The sequence below is a fragment of the Haliaeetus albicilla genome, chromosome 9 (assembly GCF_947461875.1).
Source record: "Haliaeetus albicilla chromosome 9, bHalAlb1.1, whole genome shotgun sequence".
NCBI classification, from domain to species: domain Eukaryota; kingdom Metazoa; phylum Chordata; class Aves; order Accipitriformes; family Accipitridae; genus Haliaeetus; species Haliaeetus albicilla.
Window position 1 is genome coordinate 3,502,979 of NC_091491.1, and position 16,790 is coordinate 3,519,768.

Sequence of the window (16,790 nt, forward strand, 5' to 3'; positions counted from 1 at the left end):
ATTAAAAAAAGGTTTCTTTTATATATATATATATATATATATGGTTTCTTTATACATATATACACAATTTCTTATATATAAATATATATATATATATAAAAAAAAGACATATATAAGAATTTCATATATAGATACACGTCTCCCATTACTAAACTAGCTTTTTTCTCTGTCCATTAAAAGCCTGAAAAAACCCTTTTGCCCAGCCCTAGATTTGAGGTCAATTTTATTGGAGCATCACTAAGTCTTCTGCTGAAAGAATATCTATGAAAAGGTTATTTTCCTTTTTCTTTTCCCTTCCATTTTAGGAAATATGTCTTACAGCTGATCTGAGAAATAGTGGTGCCCAAATAAATTATGAAGTCCAACGTGAAGTTTTATGTTGCCTGCTTTGTTCCTGCAAAAAAAAAGGAGCAGAGCTGCGTGCTGCTGGGGATGGCATGCGTTTCGCAGGGATGAATAGATCCAAGTGTGCACTTTAAATAGCTGGGTAAGAAGCAACCAGTAGAGTTCTTGGTTGAAAAGAAGATTTACATCTCTTGTGTTACATCTTTTTGTTGTTACATTACTGGTTTATAGGAGTCAAATGCCATGGATTTTAGTGAAGTTTAACTAGAATCAGATCCTGAAATCGTCTTCCAGTCTTGGGTGGGGAGCTGGCCTGGAGAAGGGCAAGCGAAGAAGTCACGGCTTGCCAAAGATCTTTTGCGTCCACGGGTGAGAGGAGGCCGGGCAGCAGCGTGGGCTGGGGCAGGGGACGCTCTGGCTCCCGCACGGGTGGACGTCCCAGGATCACGCACCCGGGGTCACCCCTGTCCTTGCCATTCAGAAGCAAATGCCCACCATCTCCTGTGGACGGGGAATTCTCCTCCGCACCAAGGCTGTATCCCAAGGCCAGGAAACACTACTACGAATTTCAGCTGACATTAGGCAAAAAAGGACTGACCAAAAAAAAGAAAAACAAAAAAAAATCCCAGCTTTGGCCCTCTCGTAAGGAACAATTTGTCTGAGCTCATGTTGAATCTTTTCCCAGGATTTTCCAGCCTTTCTTTTTTCCCTCATTGTGCGGATTGCCAGGACAAACGTGTGGGTTTGGGAGGCTCCTCCTCCGGCAGCCCGGCGGGGAGCAGTGCGGCCGGATTCAGGGCCGGGGCCGGCTGGGAAGAGCCCCTTCCCACCATCGCCATCGAGGCCGCCTGGCTTGGAGCAGAGCAAGGTGAATCGTTTCGATTGAAAATACAGAGGATGAGGTTTAGGTAATTTTAGAGCTAGGGTTTTAGCTGCCGCAGGGGTCGTCTGAATATAGCGGTTTATTTGGTTGACCTCGATGATCTTAAGGGTCTTTTCCAGCCTAAATGATTCTATGATTTTTAACGGCTTGCTTTGGGGCGATGCATCTCTGCAAGCTCCCGAGGTGGCTGCAGCGAGGGCAGCTCTCCCGGGGCGGTGGCACTGCGGTCCCGTCATCTCCCATCCCCGGAGACATCCCGTTCATCCCAGGCAGCCCCGGCTGGGGCAAATCCTGTACTGATGCTGCCTGGCATCTCTGAACCATTGACTAGCAAAGAAAAGTTAGGTTTGGGATGGCTTACAGCATCAAATGCTCTAAATATTAATCAAGATGAACGGCAGCAGTGGCCGCGATTCTGGAAGAGCATCGTTGATTAACATGCTCTTTTTTCCACACGGGAGACTGAATCGTCAGGTTTTTGTTCTGGTCCTTTGCACCCCAGCTCAGTGTCCCGGTGTGGGACAAGGGCCAGCCTCAGCTCAAAGGCTTTTTCACTTTGAAAGAATAGAAGGAAGGAAGAAAGAAGCAGAAAATATATTAAAAGGAGAGATTTTATATTAGTTATGTGATCCTCCGGGAGCAACCATAAAATTATATGGCTTTTTCGTAGCCATTTACTATTCAATATAAAAAGGGTAGTTGCCATAACAACCACTGCATCATATGACATTTGATACCTTGGCGAAACAGGGAGCGCTCTTAAATCAACTCCCCAAATTTCATATGAAAGTAAATACATTTTACTAGTGATTTCAAGGCAAGTTTGCATTGTGACAAGCAACGCGGTACCATTACCCCGCTAAGCTTCTGGCCTCTGGGCCCAATCCTGCAAACTGGCAAATGTCTTCAAGCCCTGAAGCCGACATTACTCAGCAGTGTGTGAGATTAGATGCTAAAGGAGTATGTTTTCCTAAGTAAAATTAAATGGAAGGAGCAAATGACACCATTTTTTTTGACATTTGTTGCTGACTGGGGAATGCCAAAAAAATAAAGAAGTTGAGCTATATTACAGCTTAGGTTCCAGCTGCCAACTGTGTGATCAGCACAAAGGAGGGAGACGGGGGGGGTTAAAAAAAAAAAAAAGATGTTTGTGTAAGCTCACATTTGACTTTGGAGTTCGTCTCTCTTGCAATCTGGTCTGCACGTGCGAGGTTGAGGGGGTAGAAGTGACATCACCCTCGAGATCCGCTTTGGCTCCTTTCTGGCCGGCAATAACGCGGGGAGGGGGGGTGCGCGGGGGCAGGAGGAGGCATCCCTGCCTGCTTCGGGCTGTGCATCACGGTGACCGCCCTGGGAGGCCAGAGATGTAAAATGTTTCCCAACGACTAGAGGAGATGTTTGGGTCTCGCCCGGCGCAGCCCGAGGAGGGTCCCCGCCGTCGGGTCCCTGCTGCTGCGGCGCAGGTGGCTCATTACAGCTTTTTGGTGCCATCCACACTGATGCTCTTAAAGATGAACGTTGCCGTTACCCACACGGGTATTTTAATTTTTAGCAGCCGTTTTGTTTCCGGAAAACGTGTATTTTCCAGGCAAAGATAGCGCTTGTGGGGTGGTACCAGATGGTGGGAGATGGCATCCCCGTGGGGGCCCATGCTGGGATGTCAAGCCAAGATCCACTTCCTAAATTTGGGGTTGTCCATCTAATTTGAGGAGGCTGGTTGGGATATCTGTTCAATTTACCTTTGGCTGGATTTTTTCCGTGTTTTTTTTTTTTTTAATACAGAAGAAATATTGTATTTATTAGACTCCTAAATGTGCCGCCATTTCATGTAAGCTGAGCTGTTTCTTTCATAGGCAAATAGACAAAATCACCAAGTTGCAGAGAGAGAGGCCCTCAGTTACTAAGCCAGTGTGCCTCAGTGCTGCTCAAGACATGCTCGTTTCCCTTCCTAACTTTGTATCCTTGTCCCTTGTCACATTAAAATTCTCCTCTAACACACACACCAGTAACTATTTTCCATGGCAAGACAAGGCAAACAGCGTTTCTTTTTTAGTAGCTAACCTATTTCAAACTATCTCCATTTTGTACTGAAACCAATTTAAAAATGCATGTGACAGTGTCTGACACTGACTTAATCTCCCCGTGCCCTCACAATGAAAAAGATAAGTACAGGAAAAGAGAAAGTTATTGTTTTAGCATCATCTTTGAGGCTGAGAGCTCCTACACCACCTTCTGTCCTGCTCAGTGCTGCTGCTGAAGCCCTGCCTGCCCAGCACCGATCAGCAGCAGCCATGCTCTGTCCCGTCAATTAAAATACTTCTCATTTTTGACACAATTCTTTAAGTTACTCTTTCCACTGATGTTCGTCATCGGAGTGGAATTTACATTTATTTTGTGTATTTTTAGGCAGTGACCAGTTTTCCACAGCAGCCTTGAAAACTATTTAGCCTGAATTGTTGGCATTTCCCTTTGCACAGGCACAGTGTTTTGCCACTAAGGGTTGGGAGGCTTTTCCGAATGATTTGCAGGGTTTTTGAATGCACGAGGCTTACACCAAGCACAAGTAAGGAGGATGTGTGTGCAGACGCAGCCTCTGTACACGAGTTCTTGTTTTCAAGACTGTGAAATGTTGGTGGTGAGTGGTCGCTGCACCCCAAAAAAGATGCGAGGAATCACCCATGCAGCAGGCACAGGGAGGCCGTCCGAAACAGCAACACGGCTTCCCATTTTCATCCCCAGCCTGGCACTCTGACCGCTCTGCCAAGTCACTGAAGGGATTTTTTTTTCATCATATGAGAATGGCATATTTTTACGGGGCTTTGCTTGGCTGGAAGCTGTTCCTCATCTGCGTCCATGGACACTGACTTGATGAAGTTAACTAACTGCAGCGCTCTGCGGTTCTCACATCTATTAATCACATTTTGCGCTCAGTGATGGCCGTTCGGCTTTGATCTGGCACATCTCAAGGGGGGGGTTGTCTCCTTTCACGGTCACGCACTCAAATTCGGCACTTTCCAACGGGTACTTACACTGAGACACGTGGGCAGATGCTCACTTCAGTGCAAGGGACAGAAATGCCTGACCTTGTAAATCCAGTGGCTAAATTAAACCATTTAGGGTTCCCCCCGCCAAACATCCCACAGATATCAAGCAGTTCATGTTGAATCTCCAGGCAGGTTTGCAGCCACAGCTGTAACTTTGAGCATCTGTCAGAAATCCTTTCCTGCATGTGTCTGTCAGGCTCCAAAAAGTAATGTCTTGTTCATTTTAGAAATTGTCTGGACACCTCGGGTTTAAAGAGGGTATAAAAAAAAAAGAAAAAGATTTTTAAGGGGGTCATTATAGCCCAGTGGATACTACTTTGAAGGGGAAATACAGACTATTCATCCAGAGCGTATCGAAACGTGGGCTCCTAATTTTCCCTTTGGAAATCTCAGTTTAAGATTGTTTTCTTCATCCTGCTGTTGACTTGCTCTGACTCTGGGGAAAAAAAGTGACCTGTCCTTGCTAGACCTGGGCAGGCAGGGACAGGCGGTGAGGAGAGCTTAGCACACCCCAGCTTCTGCTCCAGACAAGCATTATTTATCAGCTTGGCTCAACTCTTAATTACCGAAAATTAAAATGCCCCTTCTTATGAAAGTCTTGGCCCTCTGGCATTATTCATCTTGGCTTTGTTTTACGAGTGGCTGATACATGAAAGGAAAGAAAAGGCTCCAAACCCAAACCTGAGCCGACCCTCTCAGATCTACACCCTGCACATCAACAGCCGCAAAGTGGTTAAGAGACTTGATGCAAAGCTGATAAAATGCCAAAAATTCCTCATTCTCTCTCTTGGGGAGCAGGGAGGGTTGTCTGGAAAACGTCAACAATAAAAATTGCATTTAAGTGGTATATAATGCAGCCAGCTACTGTGGGCAGAGTTACGTGCAGCCAGACGAAGGGGTTTAAAGAGCACGAGCTCCCTACGCTGCCTCCCGTCCCAGCTGGAGCGCACGGAGCAGCGCTGCTGCTGTGAGCCCTCCTCAGCATGGACGGGCACGAAATAGAAAGGCTTCCTGAACGCAAAAGCCCATCACGGAGCAAATGCCTCCTGTTTCTTAGTAATCCTCATTTAAAATATCGGCTAAACCCACAATTAGCGTAAACTGGTGCTGCTCTGCTGCGTGGTGGACATCCGTGCACCCGCCCACTCATCCATCATCTATCTGCCCATTTCTCTACCACCGGCTGCAGACACGTCCCACCACAGTCTTCCTCACTTGGCCCTTTGCCCGTGTCTCCCTCGGGGATGGACGTGACCTGGCTGGAGATGCCCCCGTCTCTAGGACCAGCCAGGCTTGGGGAGGACGGACTCAATTAGCCCATTTTGGGAGAGGGAAGAAGAGATTGAAAAGGGTTATGCCAAGAAAACAAGAAGAAAGCAGTATTTCTTCTTTGCCCAGTAAAAGGAATAAAGGCTTTTCTTAAAACCATCCCAGCTCTTAAGAGAAATTCCATTTCTTAAAACCATTTTCTTCTGTAGCACATCCCTTTTTTGTGGAAGAGCGATGCTGCGGGGCCAGGCTGGGACGGGCAGCCCCTCTCGTAAGGCTCCATCAGAGCAGCCCTGCGCTGGCCTGAGCCCGGGCCGTGCCATCCCTGCTGGACCTCAGCGCTTCCTCGCCTCCCCTAGCCCCTGCCATAAAAAAAGCACTCGGCTGGCTTTTGCCTCTTGCTCCCAGAGACTCGAGAGGAGGGCAGGAGCCATGGGGTGCCTGGACCCAGCCACCCGTGTGGAGCCGCTCCACAAATAGGAGGAAAAAAAAAAAAAAAAATCTCCTCTTTTGTAGTTTTCTTTTACCAGCAGATAAAACAAAAATAGCTTGCCTTTTTTTTTTTTTTTCCCCCTGTGGTTTGTGTGATTTTTTTTTTTTGCCTCTGCTAAACTGTGTATTTTTCAGCTCAGTAAAGTATTTATTAGGAATCTTTATGGACCAGTCTGCTGGTGAATTATATATATCGTACAACTTCAGCATGAGCTGGGAAAAAAATTTATGACTTTTTTTCCACCCAGACTGACTCTATCCAATAGCAATAAGAAAATGAGGGTTTACCAGGAAAGCTTTAAGTTCAGTTCTGCTTGCCAGAGCAGCAGATACCCTTTCTGTCTTGGTTCATGTGCATTTATATAATGTAATTTTCCCCTCTAATTTGAAAGCAAAGCTAAAGCTGAGCACTAGCGGGCTTTTGTGTCCCACTAGTAAAATCTGTCTTGTCTTTTTTTTTTTTAAATTGGATTTCTCACTTTAGCATCAATTGTTTTTCAGATCATTCTTAATTCAATGCATAAATACCAACCACGACTGCATATTGTGAAGGCGGATGAGAACAATGCTTTCGGGTCGAAGAACACAGCCTTCTGCACCCACGTTTTTCCGGAGACGTCCTTTATATCGGTGACTTCCTACCAGAATCACAAGGTAGGGTGCTTTCCTGGCTAAAGGTGCTTAATTTCTGCTCACGGGCTTTCGCGACTCGCAGCCCTCTGCTACCAACGGCTGCGAAATGTTCTTCCAAATGGCAGCGGCACAGCGATGTCGCTGCGGTGCTGGGCTTTGATGAGCAGGATCTGTTTGCTTGGAGGGAGGGGGGAAAGCCTATTATGCTGCTATTGTGCAGCAGAAAATGCCAGCTTCAAAAGACAAGTTTCCATCCCAGCATTAAGCAAGAGTGACGAGCCAGAGGAAGCAGCTAAGGAGCAGCATGAACGTCGTTGGGTAACAATATCTTGGCAAACCCTGCGAGTCCAGACACTAATGAATTGGCGTGCTCAGAAACGCTAAGATGTCATTCAAAACAGCAAGCAAATCTAATAATGACCAGTAAAGCTTGCTCATAAATCTACAGTGAAAAGTAATTATAGTATGTGTATTTAGTGAGACATACAAGGAATGTAACCATAAAAACACAGCTAAGAGCCTGCTCTGTGGTTAGCACATGAAGGCAGGAGGGGGTTTGGGTTTGTTTTGGGCGAATATAAAATACAAAGGGCTTGGTTCTGCACTTTGGGTGTGTGTCACAGATACCCGTGTATTGTAGGGGTTGGCTTCCTCTTCTTTTTGGAGCATTTTGGTAGTGGCAGCAGTGGGTAGTGTTCTCTCTGAGGATTTTGCCAACCCAGGTTACCAGCAGAATGGATTTAAATGTCACCTCCCCGTGACATCGCGTGCATCGTCACCGGGGCAGGGAGAGGAGAGGATGCCAGGCAGGGGATGGCAAGGCTCCGTTTTCAATCCTGCTACCGATTTGCCTGCCTTTGCGCAAGTTCCTGCTCCCCCGCAGTTTTCCTAATGGTGAAGTCCGACTGCAGGGTTGCATGAAAATTAATGGGAGTTTTTAAAGTACATCAGGGTTCATAAATAAAGGTGCAGAGTGAAGTAGCACCACCGGAGCCCTCCTGTCACCCCAAATGTGAAATCTGCCACGTGTTACTGTATCAAGTCCTTTTCTACGCATTCATAGGAAAATACTACAGGAACAGGAACATATGTGAAATTCTTCCTCCCCAATAAGCTGACCAGACCTTTTCCTCTCAAGCAGGATGCCTGTATGCCCTTTGATGCTTGAAACATAGAGCCCTTGCAAGATTTTGCAATTAGTGAGCCAGTTAAAAGGCTCAGAGCAGAAACATGGATGTGTGTGTTATGGTAAGACGGAGGGGGGGGAAGAAGTCCCTATTTGGACACTGAAGTGAATCCTGTTTGAGGAGTTGTAGCAGTTGGTGTAAAATGACCAGTTGCCCAAACATGGTTAACCAAAAAAGGCTCAAAAGAGCTTATTTAATACCTACTTAAAATGTCTCGCGTGTCAATAGTGCCTTTCATCCCTAAGGTTCCCAAAGTGCTTCATAAACTTAACACTTCCACTGTCATTGCCATACAACCACTGCAGGGCGGGGGGAGGCGGTAGCTGGCTGAGCAGCAGCACAGAGCGGACCCGACAAGTTTAGGGAAAATGTCCCAATTCTTTTGCGAAGATGCTGCGAGGAGCCGTCCCGCTGCTGCCCAGCTCTTGCTCTGTGGTCTGCAGGCTGGGGGGGGTTGGATGCTGCCCGGCGGGGGGGGAGCAGGGCGGTCTGCAGCCGAGAAGCGGGAGGCAGAAGGTCTCGCCGCGACCTCACTGTGGTCTCGAGAAAATCACAACCTCAGAGAAGTAGCCGAATGGTTTTCCTTATTCTCTTAGGCATTAACAATTAAAAACCTAGTCTGGGTATCTGTTTGAAAAAACAAACCACTGAACTAGTTTTAGCTCAGAAATACCCTGCTAGCAAGAAGTGTCCTTGCGAACAATCATCTTTCTAAACAAAAAATGAGAGTCGTGGTTACAGAGCTGACTGTGGGCTCCCAGAGATGGAAAGCTGATGATAGAGGTTACCCCTAAGTACAGGTCGGTGAGGAAGGTGTAGGTGTTTACCCCAAACTCCCTCCTGGGTCGGACGAAGCCAGGGGAAGGTGGCAAGGAGGGACCGAAGCCCCGATTCTGCTCATGTCAGAGGAAAACCACAGTCACTAAATAACAAAATTAAATTAAGTTCTACAAACCTGATGTCAGGCTGTGGGTTAGGAAGGGCCCTACGCTTCTTGTGGTTCATCAGCTGATTGGGAGCTACCCTGGAGCCACTGTGGGAGCAGAGAGGAAAAGCTCGACCCCTCAAGGATGGTTGAATTCACATGTCACCACCTTCCTTCTCCATCACAGATACCGGCCAGATGTTTTCTCAGGAGTTTTTTTGGTAAGGGATATTTTTCAGCATTGCTAAAAGCACAGTTGTTAGTTATAGCAACACTCTCGCAAAACGATCCGAACGCAGAACTTGCTTGTTATCCTCGCCCCTAAAATGGGATGCAGGCTGGTGCAAGCCCGCGGCCGGCTTGTGGCGGGGAGCAGGGCTGCGCTGCCTCGGACAGAGCGGCGACCTGAGGGCAGTGGGTCCGCAGGGAGGTGCGCGTCCTCACCTCTCCTCCTCCTGGAAAAGGTCTTTTCGGTGACAAGCAGATGCCCAAGGAGATGATCCTACCCACTGGCGTCCCTTAGGAGGGAAGGACATTAATAAGACCTGGGTTTGACCCATTTTCTTTGCACTATGTGCTAAACCTGTCTGTAACGTTACTGTCAAAGAGCCTCAGGCATATGGTTGTGCACAGACACACGTACATCTCTTTGGGAGGCAGACAAGGGATATTTTTAGGAGCTCCTGTGTCCCTACAAATGTTCTGGTGCTGTTCTGGCATTTTGCAGCTCCTGAGACCCGCTCAGATGATCTTGTTCACTACTTGTTTGTCTTTACAAAATCCTTTGTTAAAGAGGTGGTTTATTTGCATTTTTTCACTGGACAACCAAGTACCTCTTCCTGGCATTCCTGACCATTGTATGGCTTTGGTTTGTACTTGCCTTACAAAGGGAAGGGATTGGGTGGCAGCGTTGGCAAGGGAAAACTATATTTACTGGGGCTGTAAGATGGATGAACTAGTGAATATTTTTAAAGGAAATTTCACACATAACTGTTTTTAACAGAATTTTCATGAAATGGCAGAGCTTTCACAGTTCCCTCACAAAAGCTGAGCTCCATCAAAATTAAGTCTAGTCTAAGTAAGTCAATTCTAAGGCATTTTGACCCTTTTAATACACTGCAGCTCCTGGGGGAAAAGGCAGTCCTTGCAAAAGGCAGCAACTTTCCCTTGCCCAAAGAGAATTCACTATTTATTTGAGCTATGAGTCTTTTCACAGAGGAAAAATGACTGAATGAAGAATGTAAAGATATATAAAATTGTTATGGGAATGAGGGAGAGCCATGCCATAAAGAATAGGGCTCTCTAACATGGAGACATAGGAAATCTTCTTTTAAATCAGACAAATATATTCTCGCTAACAAGAGCCTAGACTTAAGGAAATTTGCATTCCTGTCCTCATTCATAATCAGCAATTTTGTCAGCTTTAAAAGCTGCTTCTGCAAGATCCAGCAGCAAACTTCACAGCGCAGTTTCTCTCAGCGGCGAATGCAGAAACGCCGTCTCTGCCGCCACGTCTTTAGATGGCTGAAACTCTCACGGCCTCTGCATTTTGCGGGGTGTCACCGAGGACAGGGCACCTGTAGACCTACGGCCTCAAACCTGCTGCTGCGCCTTTTGGTCTGACCTATCTTCAAAACGCTTTATGCTTGATTTCGTTCTTTTAAAGATAACCCAGCTGAAAATTGAAAACAACCCCTTTGCCAAGGGATTCAGGGGGAGCGACGACAGCGACCTGCGCGTGGCACGACTGCAAAGGTACGGCGGCGAGGAGGTGCTCAGCGGGGTCGGGGAGCTGCTGCAGCGTGCACGCGTGTGCACGCGTGTGTGCGTGGGTACGCTCGACCCGGGCAGCGTCCACGGGCAGGCGGTGTCCGACACGCGGCCAGCCAGCTCACCCTTCAGAGCCTGTGCCCTGTGCAGAAATACAGCCTTACCGCTGGGCTTTAATCCTCATTCTGCTACGAACGTGCGGCACCTCTTTGGAGAAGAAGAAGTTAAAAGGTGCCTACGGTGGGGGGCATCACGTTTTCTTGTGCTTGAGGGCATTAGGGCTTTAAATGCTATTTATACCCCTGAAAAGCTCTTCCTGTAATTCAGCGACACGCTCTGTGTGTTGTCGTAATACTTGCCCACACCCAGCGGAGCGTGATGAGTGTGAGTTCATCGTATTTGGCAGAGGGCATTGAAGTCATTGGATGGAGATGCTCTAGGGAAGCCAAACTAATATTTCATCTTTCTCTTAATGCTGATTGCTGTCTAACTGGTAATAATTTTTCTCACCTCTTTTAGCAAAGAATATCCAGTAATTTCCAAAAGCATCATGAGGCAGAGGTTGGTGTCCAGTCATGGCCAGCTTTCAACAAAGCCAGATGTTAACCCACTTCATGGGAATCACCAGACCCTTCAACATTATCAGTATGAGAATGGTGCTCACATGCAGTTTGCAGCTTCAGATACTCAAGATCTGCCACTCAACACCTTCACAGCACAGAGAGATTCAGGGCTCTTCTATCATTGCCTAAAAAGAAGAGGTAACTCGAGTTTACAGCTAGAAAAATATGACAGCAAATAAACCTAAGAGCACGAGCACTGAAAGACTTCTTATCACTAATTCCAGTTCGGATCGGTCTCTTAGGCCTTGATCTTAAAGATACTGATGTGATCAAAGTGTTTTGGAGGGTCGGGGCCCAAGAGCTGAGAGTGGTTTTGTCCCATAGAAGGCAAATTCAGACTCTGAGTCAGAGCCGAAAAAAAGAACCAGAATGCATAATTCAAACAGCACAAAGCTACACTGGAAAATTATCCATTGTTAGAATCAGCTGAATTAGTAATTGTTTGGAGGAGGCCTTATCTATCCTGAGACGTTCTGACACTGCCGTTGTTAGCCTTGATGAAGTTATACACATTCAGCACTTTTCCAGGGCAAAGCCGTTAGCAATTCTCTCGATGTCTGCAGATTAGTGAGACTGTGGTAGCTGGGTGTAAGCATCCCTTTCTTCTTATCCACTAGTTCTCAAGTTTAAGTGAGCTGTAACTACATTCTCTTCCTTTTAGTCCAGCATCAGATGAGATCATGGCATGTTTTAAGTTAAACGGAAAAATTTTGCACAGAAGAAAATCCTTCTATTTGCATGTCTCATTGGCCGCTAATTTATTTAAGCTGTGAGAATCCTCTGATCATGGGCAAATGAAGAATCTAGCAGCACCACTAATGAGGACTGCAAGGCAAATGTGTAATTTTAGCAGATGTTTAATCTGCAGATGAATTCACTAATTCATCCAGAGAATATTCCTAACAACTAACAGAAAGCTGCTGGTAAACGCAGCCATGGTCACCGTAATCTGTAGGAGAGGGGCTACAGCTTCTCAGCATAAAGCTGAGGGGAAGGACTGATGACTGGGAAAGGGCTCCTTTATCTGGAAATATTTCTGCAGCTTTTGACATGAATATCTGGGAAATGTATAGTCATTTTTGCAATGACAGGAAGGCAGGCTGCGATAAGACCTTCTAAGAGACTTCTTGAATTTGTCAGGAGTAACGCTGCAAGAGCGTCAGGGACCTCTGTTATCTGGATGAACGTGAAGTAATCTCTGATGTGAGAATAGTAGCCCAAGTCACTCACTTAGCCTGATAAATGTCACCAGAGTGCTTTGAGGCCGAGGGGATTAGCCTGACATTTGCAACACAATGTCTTTTTGATGTTGTACATTGTCTTTCCCAACTAAAATGGTTTAACTGGATTAATCTGAAAAAGAGCACCAGTTGTCTAGGGAAATAATCACAGATTGCATGCTCGGCTTCCAAGGGGACTCCATAAAACCATGCGGGGCTCTTAGCAGATTGCTGTTAAACGCCGGCCGTGGCTCTGGGAGCTGCTCCTGAACAAGCATTTTTTTTCTTTTGTTCGCAGAAAGTGCTCGGCACCTGGACCTGCCCTGCAAACGCTCCTACCTGGAAGCCTCCTCTTCCGTAGGAGACGATCACTATTTCCGTTCCCCACCTCCGTACGACCAGCAGATGCTAAGCCCTTCCTACTGCAGCGAGGTGACTCCGAGGGAAGCGTGCATGTACTCTGGTTCTGGGCCTGAAATTGCTGGTGTCTCAACGGTGGACGACTTGCCGCCTCCGCCTCCCCCCTTGAGCTGCAATATGTGGACTTCTGTCGCACCTTACACCAGCTACAGTGTTCAGACAATGGAAACTGTCCCTTACCAGCCTTTCCCTGCTCATTTTACTGCCACCACCATGATGCCGCGGCTCCCGTCCATCACGGGTCAAGGCTCGCAGCCACCAGGTAACAGCCACTTCAGTGTCTACAACCAGCTGTCCCAGTCTCAGGTTCGGGAGCGCGTTCCTTCTTCATCTTTCCCAAGGGAAAGGGTGCACCCATCTGTGTGCGAGAGAAAACCCCCCTCTCCGCACCTAAACGCGGCGAACGAGTTCCTGTACTCACAAAGCTTTTCCTTGTCGAGGGAGTCGTCGCTGCAGTATCATTCAGGGATGGGGACTGTGGAGAACTGGACTGACGGATGACTCTGACAGCCAAGCGATGCCACAGCCAACGTTACTGCTCCAGGACAGTGTTCAATCAGTGTTGATACCTGTGGGTAACTTGCACTTCGGTGAGACAAATGTGCATTTCCAGAGGGATTTGTGTGGGTGAAGAGCTCGTGTCTTCAGACACACAGAGAATTCCATCTCCTGTCTCGGTGGGCTGGATTCATCAGTCTCTTACTGACTCCCGAATAAATTAATTCTCGCGTCTTCGTTACTGATCCAGTAGAAACCATCTTCATGACTAACAAGTGAAGTAGCTAGTCATTTTCTTTTGCTCGTAATATTAAACACCCATGAGCAAATTTTGGCTATTTGGGAAAGATACGAGCTTCACTTTCATGGTACTTCGTTCATGAAGTCACAGCATCCCAAAACTCAAAGGAAAAGCGATCTGTTCGGTTGCGTAGTTCAAGGACTGCTGTAGCAGCACTTCTTTAGCTCTTTTTATCTGTAGAAATTACTTCTTCCTCTGGAAGTGACGGAGCTGTAGGAGCACAGGGGCCTGCGGGGAGGCTCGGCGGCGGGGTCAGGGAGCTGCGGTGCCGCTCCGGTACCTCCCCGGCGCAGCGCAGGGTTCGTGCCATGGCGCGGAGAGGAGAAGGCACCGATGCACAAATGTCTCTTCTTCTCCCCACAACGCCATCGTTTGTGGCTGTGGGAAATGAGGAAGTGAAGCGTTATGCCCGAGGCCAAACAGCAAATTAATTGCAGCGTTAGGAACACACCCAGTGTCTTCAGACTCCCATCCGTTGATTGAATCACACTTGCTTATTGCAATATATTTATGAAGTTTAAGCTTAAAAGTCGCTAATACTTTCCAGAAACGATTTCTGTATTTGCTGGTCCTTGATTTCTTTCGTATTCAGCTGAAATGCGCCTTTTGTGCTATGTTTTTTTCTTTTGCAGCTAACTCGGAAAGAATTGTTTTCAGCATAAAGGAGGCGTAGAAGAATATTTTCTTAATTGTGGGGTGGGGTGGGAAGACTTCCCATTACCTGTCAGGCTTTACAGTGTACAAATATTTGTAGAACAGGTAAAAATCTGTAACCAGTGTATACATTGCTACTATTGTTTACTGTGGAAGTATCTTGAACTGACTCCTTCAGCGCTGGCTTTGCCTTCCGGACCGTCCCTGCGAGGTAAGGAGGGATCACTCGGCGACAGCCACGGTGCGAAACAGCCTCGCGTGGGAAAGCAAGCTGCGCTCTTTCTGGAACGAAACTCCCGTTGCCTTCACCCAAAAAACTCCTGAGCTGGGATGCGTCCTCCTCCGGTCTGCAGCGTGTCCATCCCGCTGAGCTCCCAGGCGATGGTGTCCCAAGGGATGGCGACACAGAGGTGATGCTGGCAGTTTGGTTCCACTAAAGAGCGCAATATTTAAGATTTAGTCATGCGCAGCGGGGGTTCCCCCCGCCCCCCTCCCCCGGCCCCCGCTTCCCAAATGGGCAAAGGCAAAAAAAGCTGAAATACTAATTTGGAAGTCGGGACGTACTTCTGCATTTTGATGAATCCATTCCAATGAAGAGAGGCTGATGGATGAGGGCGGCTGCTTGCAGCGAGGACCCTGAGGCCACTAAAGTGGAAGTCACGTTTCAACCGGGACAATCTCATACACCCATTCAGCAGACTATGTGTGTGACTGGTGTGGATTTTGTAATCAGATTTTGGAAATCACTACAGTTTTTGCATGCTGAATAGCTATTTATATACATATATATTATATATATATATATAAAAAAATATATATATATCACAAATGCAGGCCACGTGTCCAATTCAGCTTTGCTTTTTACGAACAAAATACTTAATAAAAATGAATGTTGCAAGGTTTTTTTGGAAAGACATCTATTTAAGATTTTTTTATTACACACCTTTGATGTAAAAACTAAGAATTGGTTAGATAAAAAAAACATATATACTACAGATAAATCTTTATTAGAAACCACATTAGATACAGGTGGTATGGAATTTTTAAATGTTTGTTACATAGCATGGACATTTTATTTTACATATCAGAACATAAAGTCATTTTACTACTATAAGCTGTCTCTGGGTGCATTTCAATAATTAGCATAAAAATGTTCCATGGTGAATTACTGGATGCCTCGTCTCTCTTCTGTCTCCTACTGTCCGAGTATACCAATCTCACACTTTCCCAAGGTGCACATTTGACCCTTTTTTTACCATCTCAAAGCTACACTATCAAACTTTAACTGCCCACTACAAGACTAAAGGGGTTTTGGTTTGTTTGTGATAGGTCATGTTTCTTTTTTTTTAATGGACACATGAATTGATCCGAATACACCGAGCACTACTAGGCTAAGTTAAAAGCAGCCACTGGCCCGATAACAAGAGCATGAAAATGATGTTCCAGTGCTTATGGGCAGATCAGTTACAGTGACAATAGTGAAGAATTAAAGGTTGGAGGCGGGAGGAGAGGTCTGAGGGTGTCACTACCCATAATTTGAAATGCTCAGTTCATTTCTCATAGTGACACTGAATCAACACTAAACGAGACAAATGCTGCCACTATAACCTAAAAATTAATGGGGTCAGCAGTCCAGAGTCCAAATGACAAGCTAGACTGGATCTTTTGCCTGTTTTACAAATATGATTAACAGAATAACAATGTCATGTTTAATGAATAATCATTGCTTCTATTTTTACCCATTTTTCATATACCGTCTGCTCACCAATGCAACATTTATAGATTTAAGGCAGTGTAAAAAGTAACTCCTGTAAGAATTGTTCCAACTTTCAGTTAATGCAGAGGACATAGAGGAGACTTGAACATGTAATTAATCCAAGTTTTAACTTGCGAGCACACAGCAGGCAGTGCTGCCAGCCTTCGTAAAGGGCACAGCCGAGGCTCAGTCCCAAGCCAGCCACTGGAGCTGAGCGTGTGCCTTGTGAAACCCTGTGGCAAATAACAAGCTTTTAGTTATGAAAATAGGACAGTATATTTGCAAGTACAAGACCTGATTGTAAAAGGCTGAGTTAGCACATAAATGTGCAAAATTTGGGTATATGCTATCTGGTCATCTGGGCTCCTTTTATAGTCAATGCAGAGAGATCAGACATTTAGATTAAAACGGGATGAATCATTCTGTACTGATGATCTTTTTCCACTCAGAGAGGAATCTAGCTCAGCCACTTAGACTAGATTTCCCATTTCTAAATAGCTAAAGTTAAGTTAGTGGGATCCCACTCCTACAAGACATTTTTAAGAGCATTTAGGTAGCATTAAATAGTGGTCAGCTTACAAATCACATTCGACCTGAGCACAGATCCATAGCTAGCACATCCCTGAAGCACATTCTGGTTGTATTAATTCATGAAATGGAAACGTGCTGTTCTTTTTTGGTTTTGTTTGGGTTTTGGTTTTTTTTTTTTTTTTTGCATTACAAGATTTCTAACCTGTTTCTGTATCCAATTCCAAGAGCAAGCTCATGGG

At 46.0% G+C, this 16,790-nt stretch overlaps 1 protein-coding gene across 2 annotated transcripts in view; it reads left to right on the forward strand.

Moving 5' to 3' along the window:
* The window catches only part of TBX4 (T-box transcription factor 4), a 46,907-nt gene extending 31,231 nt beyond the window's left edge, over positions 1-15,676 (forward strand). Inside the window, exons 7-10 of one of the 2 annotated variants that reach the window (XM_069790980.1) lie at positions 6,535-6,687; positions 10,445-10,533; positions 11,068-11,309; positions 12,690-15,676. In XM_069790980.1, coding sequence (XP_069647081.1) covers positions 6,535-6,687; positions 10,445-10,533; positions 11,068-11,309; positions 12,690-13,312 — 1,107 coding nt within the window. In that variant the 3' untranslated portion in view covers positions 13,313-15,676. The remainder of the gene's footprint in view (positions 1-6,534; positions 6,688-10,444; positions 10,534-11,067; positions 11,310-12,689) is intronic. The other variant, XM_069790981.1, reaches the window with a different exon arrangement.
* Positions 15,677-16,790: the final 1,114 nt, after the last annotated feature.